Source organism: Myxocyprinus asiaticus, chromosome 18, assembly GCF_019703515.2.
Source record: "Myxocyprinus asiaticus isolate MX2 ecotype Aquarium Trade chromosome 18, UBuf_Myxa_2, whole genome shotgun sequence".
In the NCBI taxonomy this organism is placed as follows: domain Eukaryota; kingdom Metazoa; phylum Chordata; class Actinopteri; order Cypriniformes; family Catostomidae; genus Myxocyprinus; species Myxocyprinus asiaticus.
Window position 1 is genome coordinate 8,722,992 of NC_059361.1, and position 13,272 is coordinate 8,736,263.

Below are 13,272 nucleotides of genomic sequence, written 5' to 3' on the forward strand. Positions count from 1 at the left end.
GTTTATATCACTGTAAATCAATGTGCCCATGTACATACCAAACGATTTTCATCAAACACCTCCAGTAACAGACGATGTTTCCTGGGATGTACCTGTGACAGAGAAGGAAAAGAGAGAAAAATCATTTTAAATTCTGAATTCTTCTACAATAACTATACAGGCACTATCTATGACCTCATATCAACTGAGAGACTGAATTTGTACTATTAAAAATGTGTCACATTGCAGGACCATTTTGAAATATGAGAAGGTCAAAAGGTGACTAAAAATAGTGAAAACTTCAAATGAAATCGTGAGCAGTCACAGGAACTAAAATATACACTTTATATGAATGTTCCTTAAACTTTTATATAAATTCTAACATAAAATCTTGATGATGAATAAAAATAAGTTGGATGGACATGTTATATGTCAACTACCCATTTATAAAAAGAAAAATAGAGCACATGTAAAATAAATCATATCTAATTTCAAGAAAGAGGGTCTGTTTATCCTCCATGCATAACCCTTGACTGTAAGAACCCTAAATGGCCAGTGACTCATAGCAGTGTGCCTGTAAGCTCAGTGGCAGCCCAGACAGCATTTAATTTAGCCCTCTCGTCAAGTCCCGGTGTTGGAATTCGGGCCAGTGCTTGGCCAAAACCTTTCTTATACCGCTATCTATATACAGTAATTATAGCCATGATTTACATAGTGAATATTACGTGCGATGACCAGTTTGTGCGCAAGTCGCACTGCCTGTTTCAGTGCAGTGTGAAAGCTGAACGAAAGACAGATATTTTACACATACAGTGGTCGCAAAAAAGAATTTGGATACTTAAGTCACACGTATAAATGTCTGAATTTCATTGCATTCAATAACAAAATATCAAAGCAAGAGTCACCTGTAAACAAATGATTTTAGAGCTTTTCTTCGAACTAAATTTTTCTGAGCCATTTTTTGAAGAGACAGCAACTGGTGTCAGGGTGATTTTTAGTGGATGTATGAAGTCAGTTCGTTATTAAGTTCACACCGGTGTCCTAGCAGAGTAATCACATTAACTATGGAAATGTATCACTTACGTTTGAAAACCACAAAGTGTAACAATACCTTGTGTCTTCATTTTTACAGTATATCTACACATCTAAGCTTCGTTTAAATAGTCGATACACAGTCCTCTTAAGATTGTAAAATGGGTTCTACCAACAAATTCTGTCATGCATTGATTGTACAGTGAGGTCTCCAGAGAATGTTGTGTTGTTATACAATGTATCTGTTGTTTCGCACCTGCATCTATCTGTACTTTCTGAGAAAATGTGCGATGTGTATGAAACAGAGACATGCACACCACATCAGTAAATGCGTCACAGCTCGTCACATGTCCACCACGAAACTGGACGGAATGTAAGAGGCACCCCTCTTCTCGAGCGGTCCCCGTAACTCAACTCCTAACCCCAGACCCCCAAACTCTGACCCCACAATGTGGGAATGCATCTCTTTTCACATGCTGCCCAAAGAGAAAGTTTAATATTTATTTATAATCTCTGATTGATTTTCTTTGAGCCTGACAGAGATAGACTTTCTGTTAACATCTGTCGACTAGACCTAACTAAACATTTAGGCCGTAAATGAAAATCAATAGTGAAGGAAGACACATGATAATTAAGTCAGATGTGATATAAATCATTTATATCAAATGTAAATAAATAAAAAATAGAGTACAGGCCCAAAAATCTATCAATCTATTGTTCTATCAATCAGCCTGTCATTATATCAATCTATCGTTCAATCTATCAGTCTATCATTATATCAATCTATCGTTCAATCCATTGTTCAATCTACTGTTAAATAGATCTACCTATCTATCTATTGATCAATCTATCCATCTATCCATCATTCAATTGTTCCATCTATCATTCTATCTATCATTAAATTGTTCCATCTGTCTATCGCTCAATCCTTCCATCCATCCTTCTATCTATCGTTCAATCTATTGTTCCATCTATCCATCATTCAATTGTTCCATCTAACGATCTATATATCTATCTAACGGTCAATCATTCCATATGTCTATCGTTCAATCATTCCATCCATCCTTCCATCTATCGTTCAATTGTTCCATCTATCGTTCCATCTATTGTTCAGTCGTTCCATCTATCTATCAATTGTTCCATCTATCATTCTATCTATCTATCATTCAATTGTTCCATCTGTTTAATCGCTCAATCATTCCATCCATCCTTCTATCTATCTATCGTTCCATCTATCCATCGTTCAATTGTTCCATCTATCTATCTATCTATCTATCTATCGGTCAATCGTTCCATCTATTGTTCCATCTATCCATCATTCAATCGTTCCATCTGTCTATCGTTCAATCACTCCATCTATCTATCTTTCTCCAAATCTATCGAGGTCCAATGCTTAAATTCTGAATTTTGCCCAACCCTTTTTCAAGCATAAAGCTAACATGATCTGTTGGATCAACAGCAAAGGATTTCTTAATAAGAACACATTTTGAATTAAACATCTTATGGGGCACAAAATAAAACCAGTGCAATTGCTTGTGTTCCTTTAATTTATGGTCCAGACCAGTCATGTGACCAGTCAAGATGCTGAACGATATGTTTCTTGTCTCAAGAAATGTAAAGGTAGTAGAACTGGAGGCTCTGTGGCATTTGACTATATTTCTTAGGTTAGTGTAAACACTGTTAGGAGCAGAGAAAAACACACACAGCGGGCATGTTACAGAATATATGCTGTTATATATACAAATGTTTCCTGCTTGGTGGTGTGCTTCACTAAAAAAAAAAAAAACAGATCCCCGTCACAAAAAACAAAACAAATATGAAAATATACTGCCATATACTCACACTCATGCTGTTCCAAACCCATATGACTTTCTTTCTTCAGTAGAATACAAAATGAGATGTTACAGCAGAATGTTAGTCTTAATCACAATTCCCTTCATTACATACTTTTTTCCATACAATGAAAGTGAATGGTGACTGAAGGTGTTGGCCCATAACGTTCTGCCTAGCCTAACATATTTTGTGTTCCATAGAAGAAAAAAAGTCATCCGGGGTTGGAACAACATTGGGGTGAGTTAATGATGACGTAATTTTCATTTTTATGTGATCTCCACGTAAAAAAAACATGCATTATTGTCTAGCAATATCAATGGATGTAGATCAATTTATAAAATAGGATAAGAATACTAAAGTAGAAAAAAATAAAAAACAATAAAAGCTAAGAAGGTCCAGTATGTGCCTGAGTAAATAGTGAATTATCACCCATTATTGATTTATATTGCATTTATTTGGCTAGCTGTGGATAAATCATTGCTATAACTCCATACGGTCAAATAATATAAAATGGAAAAAAAGTGTTTTATAAAACTGAAAAGTGAGTAGCCCATATTGTCTAACATTTTGTATTATTACAGAACACAACAACTGATTTGTGTTTGATATCAGTTCGTAGTTTGAATTATTGGCACATTACAAACAATAACTTAACACTCTAATGACGAAAAAATAAGAATCCAGTGAGAAGGAGAAATAGCCAGTTAAACATTTAACCAGGTGATGTTTACTCTACCACAGTGGTAAAGATGATACGATTTAAGGGGTCATCAGGAAGGGCATGTTTGTATATGGTACATACAGTATCTCATGGGACAGAAGGTACAGAAATGATATAAGAAATGTATTTATGGGTAAATCTCTAGTCATATTGTCCGGATCGTATTTCAGGCCAAAATCAAAAGGAAAATATAAGAAATCATATTTTGCATATGGAAAATAAATCCAGTTTTTAGGATTGTGAGGATTTTTTGCATTGTGACTTTATTATATTATTTTCATGGCAATTATGCAAATTCTCCCCTCAACTTTAAATTATTGCAAAGTGGAAAAAATACTGTAATACTTTTATGAAATCAAATGGTTTAAAAAAAAAAAATAGCATCAATTAAAGCTGAAGTATGTAACTTTTTCAGTGACACCTGCACACCTACTTATTCATGCGATTATCTAATCAGCCAATCATGTGGCTGCAGTGCAATGCATAAAGTCATTCAGATACGGGCCAGGAGCTTCAGTTAATGTTCACATCAACCATCAGAACAGAGAAAAAATGTGATCTCAGTGATTTAGATTGTGGTATGATTGTTGGTGCCAGTCGGGCTGGTTTGAGTATTTCTGTAACTGATGATCTCCTGGGATTTTCACACACAACAGTCTCTAGAATTTACTCAGAATGGTGCCAAAAACGAAAAAAAAAAACACCCAGTAAGCAGCAGTTCTGCTGACGGAAACGCCATGATGAGAGAGGTCAACAGAGAATGGCCAGACTGGTTTGAGCTGACAGAAAGACTATGTTAACTCAGATAACCACTCTGTACAATTGTAGTGAGCAGAATAGCATCTCAGAATGCACAACACGTCGAACCTCGAGGCGGTTGGGCTACAATAGCAGAAGACCACATCGGGCACTTTATTAGAACCACAGTGTTCAGTGAGTATATAAAGAAGCCATTAATAGGTTAATTTTCTCGAAAACTGTAAACATTGTGTCTCTGTGGTGCCATAAAAATTCCTGCGTTTGTTTTGAGCGACCCGCCCCAACATCATTACTCAACCAATGCCGTGAGTTGGGGGCGGGACTATCTGAACAACTGCAGATGAGGGGCATATTCAGAAAGCCGTTTTGAAAACATTGTTTATTTTTGCAATTCCGTTCAGTGGTGCTAGTGTCGCAGAAATTACATACTTCAGCTGTAAGTGTTCATTACATACATTATACATATTTTTTTCTCTTATTGCAGTAGGTTACTAATAATTGGGGGGGGGAGATAATAATTTATCAATCTATTGATATAAGGGTGACATATGACACAGAGGGCAGAAGGAAGCTAGGGACAACAAACTATTTCCTTAAGATGAAAAAAATATGAACTTTGTAACGTTCACTTACCCTAAAGAAGAATTCTTCATTCCACTTTGGATCCAGTGTCTAAGGAAAATACAATTCATAAAAAATGTAAAGTGATAAAATGCTGGATTCTGTATATTTGCTTTTAGTGAAGAGTTGTATATTAAGAGGCTGTTTACCTTTTTAATAGTTTTAGTTTGTATGCTGGTGATTTCACCATTGACAGGGTCATACAGAGAGATTCTTGTGTACGGGTCACTGGAGATGAAAGAAAAACAAACAAATATTACACAAGCACAAATAGAAAAAATAATTCTCATTTGAGTCTTACAGGAAGTGCTCCTAAATATTTTAGTAATGAGGTCAGATTTGTTAATACCACAGACATGACTTCAAATTTGAATGTCTTGATTAGAATGGAATGGATCCCATCTTCACTAACCACGCAGTCACATTTATTCCTACAAAATGATCAAGAACGATTCTCTCAAACCAATCAAGTAACTATTCAGAGTTACTAGTTTGAGGTAATTTCATTCTGCATCTTAACCAACATACAACCTCAGGTGAAAGCGATTCACAATCATTCCATTTGAGTCGCTATTTAGTTTTTTACTGAATATCTGCCCGTTTTCCAAGCACAGCTGAAGTACAAAAGGAGTAATATACTCATGGAGAGATGCTATCGCTCAGCACTGATATTGATTGCATACTTCAAGCTATGTTATTTAGGTTACAGTGAGAACAACAGATCTGGTTGTACCCTCAAGGACAGCCAGGACTGCTGCCTACACTGCCATCTACTGTACTGACCGGACCAGAACCCCTGAATGAGTGCATTTCTCTCAAAACAAAGGGAGACTTCCATTAGCTTACTGCAGGACATGCATAGAATTGATCCTGTAGCATCTGTCTTTTCTTGGCAAAATACTACGAAGTTATTGCACTAAATAGAAGACCAAATTAATGCTAATTAAGAACTATTACACCAACTATTCATTTGAAGTCAAAAAAAACCGCATTTGCAACCTGCTCTATGTCCGTGATGTGAAACAGGATTGTTTGGAATAACATACACTGATGAATCTTGCACGATAAGACCAGGAATGTGTATTACGAAAGTTACTGGAGTTTGTATTCTGTCTATAAGAATATTCAGCTAAAATGGAAAAGTATTCAACTTCGGCCAATGAGTCAGATTTACCTATTAATCACATGAATCTACACGAATTCTCTCAACTCCAGGAAATGTTGAAATGATTCTTATTTCTAGAAAACCTTTTGTTTTTCAGCAACATGTAAAAGCCTGTGTGAGTGTCAGATTGCACAGAACGGAACCTCCATAATGTACATGAGCCACATACAAACTCTCTCATGTTTTCATAACAAACTGATGGCGTGTGGACACATGATAATGATGCTGGTGAAGAAGGAACACAAAGCAAACCTATGCAAACCACAGAGCAGAGCGAAGTGTCCTTAAAAAGTCCTGAAAAAGTCCTGAAAAAGTTGATCAACCTAAAATGGTCTTGGCTAAATGTTTTTAAATGCTTTTGGTGCTATGAGAAAGAAAATAAATTATGACCCCTTTTTCAAGCAGAAGAAAGGACCTTAAAATAATGACCAGTGTCCTCTGTGGAAACATAAAATCTTACCACATTTAAAACTGACCTGGCACCCAATATGTCCTTCTTGGCCAATCCAATTCCAGCAATGACTTTCACCCTTAAGATTCTGGACTCATCCTAAAGGACAGCACATGGTTAGATTAACATTTCTGAACAAATGGGTAGTTAGGTTAAAATGTATATATTTGTTTATGGGAAAGTGTATATTTTAAGATGCTGTGACTGGTTTAGAGATCTTTAGTCTCCATGTTTTTCCACCACTTTGAACTTTTGGCTATCACTAGTTCATTTTAAACGGTCCTGTGGTGACAAATGAATTTTTAAAAGTACAACTATTTCATGTGGTCTTTGAATTAATATGAGGTCATGAAAACTGTATACACAACAATTAAAATTCAATTTAAAAAAATGCTGGTTATTATAAGTAAACCCTTAACTTATTTCATGCTTATTAGTGCTCAAAATCAATCTTATATAGATGCTTATTTAATTACAAGTTTAATTAATAATAGAAATTAAAACTCTCCCTCTTCGTAAGACCTATTTCTCTTACTTAAAGACTGAAAAAAATGTAATTACCTCTTAATTAGCAACATTTTAAAGGACATTGGCTAATTAGAATTGGATTTTCAGTGTCACTCCATTAAGCTCAATAATTGGTTATATTGTAATCTATGTAATCTATATATGTAATTTTATTTATTTATTTATTTATTTATTTTAGGGCAATGTCTAAATTCATGATTTGAAAAGGAACAATATATAAAATTAGGGATGCACTGATATGATTTTAAAAAAATATATATTTTGCCAAAACTGATAACGCTTTTACCACGATTTTAAACTATAGGCTGATAACGATACCAGTACCGATATTTTGCCACTTACCTTATTTTGTCATCAGATCAGTTTTACTTAGGAACGCTTAAAAAAAAAAAAAACATTTAAAAGAGGTACAAAAGCTTTTTCACTGTTCTAACAATAAATAATTTCCATTGAACATGAGATCTGTTGAACTCATGACAGGCCAAAATTTTAAAGAGAACGACAGTGAAAGATAAATACAAGATAAAAAGATTAAAAATATATATTTTAAAAATAACTTAATATGATAACATGATGACTGATTTGAAAAAAAGGTTATTTTGCACTTCTAAAAAAAAATGTGCACTCCTGTTTATGTAGTTTAAAACACAGCCTTTTAAGGTTTAATAATCGCACAAGGCCATATTGTGATTTCAATCTTAATTCAATCAATCATGCATCATTAATGGATATCATACTGATATTTCAGAAGTCAAAGTCTGCTGGTTTCAAAGCGTTTTGAATGGTTTCCCTCATCATATAGCCTATAGGTATGTGCCACTTTCACAACTGTAACGTCCATTTATGGCATTTTTCCTGCATTTATGTGAGGAGAAAGAATAAAATTTAAATATTACATGTTCTTTGGAAATGCCAACCCTTCTTCATATTTTGGCTATTATTATTATTTCTGGATTGTGCATTTTAATTCAGAGTCTTTACAAAGTGTTACTAATTATTTACAAATAAACCATCTGTTTTTCATGGTTTTAACTTGGTCAATAATTGGCCGATAAAGGATTGTCACACTGCAGGACAATTTAAACACAATTTGAATTGATAACTGAATATGTACCAAATTTGTATTCTTTGCTGTCCAGCCAAACAATGAAATTGTAAGGGCCTTTTTGAAAACAGTAAAATTACACGTCACTTCAACTTCCTCAGTATTCGTATTAAATAGTCATTACTGGCCAAAAGACAATGCATGCAAAGAATTAACGTGCCAACGGGTAGAAATTCCTTCACAAATGTGCGAGGGGTGCAGAAAAGGCAAAAAGTTGTGGCAAACATACTTAAAAACACTTTTTAAATGTGGTAGTTATAATTATTGCAACACCCCTAAAAGTTATGAGGTGTGACGTCATACATCATGGGAGCTCATAAGGTAGATATTGCGCAATACTTCACTTGAGTCACAAGACATCAGAGTTAAAAATGAAAGTGCTAATTATCATGCTTTGTAGCCAAACAAAATACATCCTATATCCAAAGAGAGTTAAAGAGTGGTTATATAGTCAGATCTGCGGGTGGGTAAAAAAAACATCACAGCATCTCATACTGATGATTACAACAATCATAACACAGAGTGGACTAAAACTTCCTCTCCAAGTCCCAGCGGATGGCACAGGCAGTCTATATGATGCCATATCACACAAGAGCTAAATACAGACAATCAAATGACGCTCGTGCTCATAAGGCCACACATTCAAGGCAATATAACAGAATCGATGTGACTGATATAACGCATCACGTTATATAACAGCTGATTTCATATATACCTCATCAGTCTCGAGTCCTCGAACCTCCGGGAGCTGCGCGGCCATGTTCATGTAGCGGGTTAGGATGCCAAACTGCGTCAATATGAACGCGAGAAATAACGGAGGAAATCCGAACAGCCAAAGAGCCCGTCACACGTTTACGAAAATCGTTTCAGAGATTGTGACCTGTGCTGGTCTGCTTAGGTTGTCAAACGCATCGTGGAAACAACATCCTGTCTGTACGCTTGAGCTTCGCCACGCCCCCGCGATTTCGGCCACGCCCCCACAGTGGATGATCCCATGCTATCATGACAACAACACTGTACATTGACTTACAGTCACCTGAGTTTGCAATATAAACGGGGGGTTGGTGATTGCTTTGTTCACCGAGGATGAAAATAATTGAAAAACTTACATTTAAAGGCTTTTATAATGTTACAATTGACTATTTCTTTTAAAATAAATGATGCATTCTTCAAACTTTCTGTTCATCCGAGAATCCTTTACTTTCAGCAATGCAACTGTTAGGCACATGTTCATAAAACATGCTAGTTTAGGGCCTATGCGGAGTCTGTTTCTCAAATTAGAGACTCTGATGTACTTGTATTATTGTTGATATGCATCTGGGTTGCCCACTTCTCTCTCTCTCTCTCTTTCTCTCTCTCTCGGTTAGAGCAAGTTTGTTTTATTCTGTGGCATGGGGGGCGTGGTCAAGTGTCTGTCTGCCTCGTCACCTGGGTTGTAATTATTACTCTCACACCTGTCTCTCATTATAGTGATGGCAGAGGGAAACCTGATAAGAGCGTCAGAGTGGGAGAGAGACGCACGCGGCCGCGTTGCATGTGTGTCTGTTTGTTTGTTTTAAGTTCATGTATATCATTAAAGTTTATGGTGACTGTTCTGCCCGTCCTTATACTGTTACAGTGGTGCCAAACCCGGGAATGAGGAGGCGGAACCGGCAGAACAGTCGCCATAAACTTTAATTATATAAATGAACTTAAAACAAACAAACAGGCACACGTGCAACGCGGCCGCGTGCGTCTCTCTCTTTCACTCTGCCTTGCCTTATCAGGTCTCCCTCCACCATCACTATAATGAGAGACAGGTGTGAGAGTAATTACAACCCAGGGGAGGAGCCTTACTGCTCTCCCCCTCCCGCTGACAGACACATGACCACGCCCCCCATGCCACATATTCTTTAAAAATAGAGGTGCATGGAATAGCCTTCATCTCAAAAGAACAATAGATTGATGAATTTAAGGAGAAACATGTTTATTTTTTGGTTATTTTTAAAACTGAATTTTGACTAGCAAGTGTAAATTAACATATATAAAAAATGCAAGTTTGCTCAACACCTCAGCTGGAAACAGACACTATATTGTGATTTCCACACTTCATTAAGTAGCACAGCCATTTTAACCATTCTAATAAAAAGAAATGTTATTTTTGTACTAAGTTAACATATTAAATGATTTCTAAAGGATTATGTGACACGTTATTTTAGTCTAAGCAGACTGGAGAATGGAGCTTTACCATCATGGATAAAAATGAAATTTTGTAAAAAATAAGAAACATAAAACACTTATTGTAGATTATAGAGATTATATCGCTGTAATCTATAATAACATTACACTTGAGAAAAGAACATTTTTGGTCGAAACTGAACATTCTGCAAAAAACAAAAACAAAAAAGTTATTTTTTCTTCGTTCCCCCGCCCAGCTCTGCACATAAGCCACAAATAAGTATTCTCTCAGGCACTTATTGAGTCTAAATAGATGTAAAATTTACATCATTTCAGTAATATCACCCAAATGGCAACGGTCATATCTCATACTGTTCATGTGTTACACTTGCTATAGTTTACTTCTATGTTGTTTCTATGTCAGCTTGCAATGTCAAATGTAAATCAATTCAATCACTGAAACATCAGCGCCACCTTGAGTAAGAAAAAACAAGTATAACATGTATGTGTTCATGCATATGGAATACAGATAATTCACCATTATTGCACAGAAAATCAACATATGTATTTATTTGTATGAATATAGTAATTTATCTCATAATAAACAAAGAAATAGATATCCTGTGATTGTAAACTTATATAGATATAAAATAATCATGTAAAATATAATTTATGGAAGTACAAAAACAACAACAACAACAACAAAACGACACTATTATAAACCTAGGGTCTCTAATGACCCTATACACTTTTGGTACTTAAACCATTATTGACAAAACAATTGCAATATTTTGTGTGTGTGTGTGTGTGTGTTACACTATTTAGCTATAGAGATCTCTTTCTGAGGTATATGGCACAGTCAGGGGCGGACTTAGCACTAGGCAAATGTGGGCAACCGCCAGGGTTGGGAGGGTTACTTTTGAAATGTATTGCACTACAGATTACAGAATACATGCTGTAAAATGTAATTTGTAACGTATTCCGTTAGATTACTCAAGGTCAGTAACATATTCTAAATACTTTGGATTACTTCTTCAGCACTGGTAGATTTTTTCATTTGTTTTGACTATAAAAACTCTGCCAGTACAGTAAGACAAAATACACATGTTAAAAATACATTCTCTGAAAAACATAAATATCTTATGCAGTGTTGTTTCTAAAACAAGATAAATCAAATTGATCTCATTTTAAGGATTTTTAGGTATTTTTACAGGAAAACAATACAAAAATGATTTTCAAGGATAGGTTTTTGTCCTAATATCAAAGGTCTTACTAGAAAAAAATTAATTATTATCCAACGTGAATTTTCTTGATAAAAAAATATGATCGTGTCTGGTATCACGTGCATGTAAAATGAATAGAAATAGCATTTTAGCTTAGTGTAAAGCTGACAATTTACACAAGGTTTATTTCTATTTCTTCTGCTCCAAACTTACTTCAAACTTACTTCTCTGTCTGTTCGTATGAATGTAACACATCATAAGAAAGTGTTTCAGCGCTGTTCAAATGCACTTTGGATCGCATCATTTATATGTATAAATGTTTCCATCTGAAAGGACTAAATATTAAATGAAACAAAATGACAATAAAATGCAAAGTAATCTCTTCAGTAATCAAAATACTTTTTGAATGTAACTGTATTCTAATTACCAATGATTTAAATTGTAACTGTAGTGGAATACAGTTACTTACATTTTGTATTTTAAATATGTAATCCTGTTACATGTATTTCGTTACTCCCCAACCCTGGCAACCACCTAGGGCCCCTAAAAGCTGAGGGCCCCCTAAAAATACAAATTATATTTTGCTATTATTATTAATGCAAAATAACAAATGCTGAAATATGTTTACTTGAAATATCACTGTTATTACACTGATATGATTAATATTGCTGTTTCAGCACCATCAATGCAAGCGTCCCACTCAGATCAGGCCTTAATATAACTACGCACATTCGTGGAGGTAACAGGCAGGGAAATCTTGAGTGCTCCAACTATAGCGCTTATATATCACTTAAAATGTGAGGTGTTATACTTTTTGCCCTGAAAGTCTGTGAATGTCTAGATGCTTTACTTCTAGCAGATGAGTTTTTGTACTGGTGAGCTTGTGACTGGGAAACACTGGATTCAGCATGTTTCTGACATTAAGACAAACACCACAGTGGGATGAGTTCCTCTAATAGCCTATTCAGATTAGTGGTCTATTAAGAAATAAGAAACAAGGCCTACATATTCTGTGGTGTTTTGGAGTTTTAGAAATTGCAATCATTTATCTTAACATGAATATTAATAGTTATAAATTGTGTATTTTATATATATATATATATATGGATAGGGGTTTAATTAAAATGCGAATGATTATTTATTATGCTCCCCCGTAAAAGTTGGCAGAATATCTATTCTAATTGGCTGGCTGCTATAGGCAACTCTTGTGAGACAGAGACAGACTCATCAGGTAGTTCGGTGAAGCTGGTAACAAAGTTTTGTTTAAAATTTACCAGGCTGCTACAATGAGCACCTTATTAGATTTGCCAAAGCTTACAAATTGTATGGCACTGAAAGAAATTAAAGATTGTCATTGAAGCAACTTGGGTGATTAAGTGATTATTTGAACGAGCCACCATTTTTTCATGGCACCACTGTAAATAATAAAATAATAATAATACAAAATAATATTAACAACGAAGAGGGCCCCATTCCTGTACTTTGCCTAGGGCCCCCAAATCACTAAATCTGCCCCTGGACACAGTCTTCATTTTTTATACTAGAACTAGACTAGACTAGAATAGAATAATAGGCCTACATTAACTAATAGTATATAGAATTATACATTAAAGTATAGAATAGAATACTTAATTGATTGGATGAAGGCTCCTCTCTTAATATTGGACGTTGGACAGAGTTCATTCTCAGCCAATCACA

The 13,272-nt window shown here is 35.2% G+C and overlaps 1 protein-coding gene across 2 annotated transcripts in view; it reads right to left on the bottom strand.

Moving 5' to 3' along the window:
* Nucleotides 1-9,158, bottom strand: part of LOC127455983 (E3 ubiquitin-protein ligase NEDD4-like) — a 48,407-nt gene extending 39,249 nt beyond the window's left edge. Inside the window, exons 1-5 of one of the 2 annotated variants that reach the window (XM_051724218.1) lie at nt 8,910-9,158; nt 6,587-6,660; nt 5,095-5,173; nt 4,958-4,996; nt 39-92 (exon numbers count right to left, since the gene is read on the bottom strand). In XM_051724218.1, the coding sequence (XP_051580178.1) occupies nt 39-92; nt 4,958-4,996; nt 5,095-5,173; nt 6,587-6,660; nt 8,910-8,960 (297 nt within the window). In that variant the 5' untranslated portion in view covers nt 8,961-9,158. Of the gene's footprint in view, nt 1-38; nt 93-4,957; nt 4,997-5,094; nt 5,174-6,570; nt 6,661-8,909 lie in introns of both variants that reach the window. The other variant, XM_051724219.1, reaches the window with a different exon arrangement.
* Between the last annotated feature and the right edge of the window lie 4,114 nt (nt 9,159-13,272).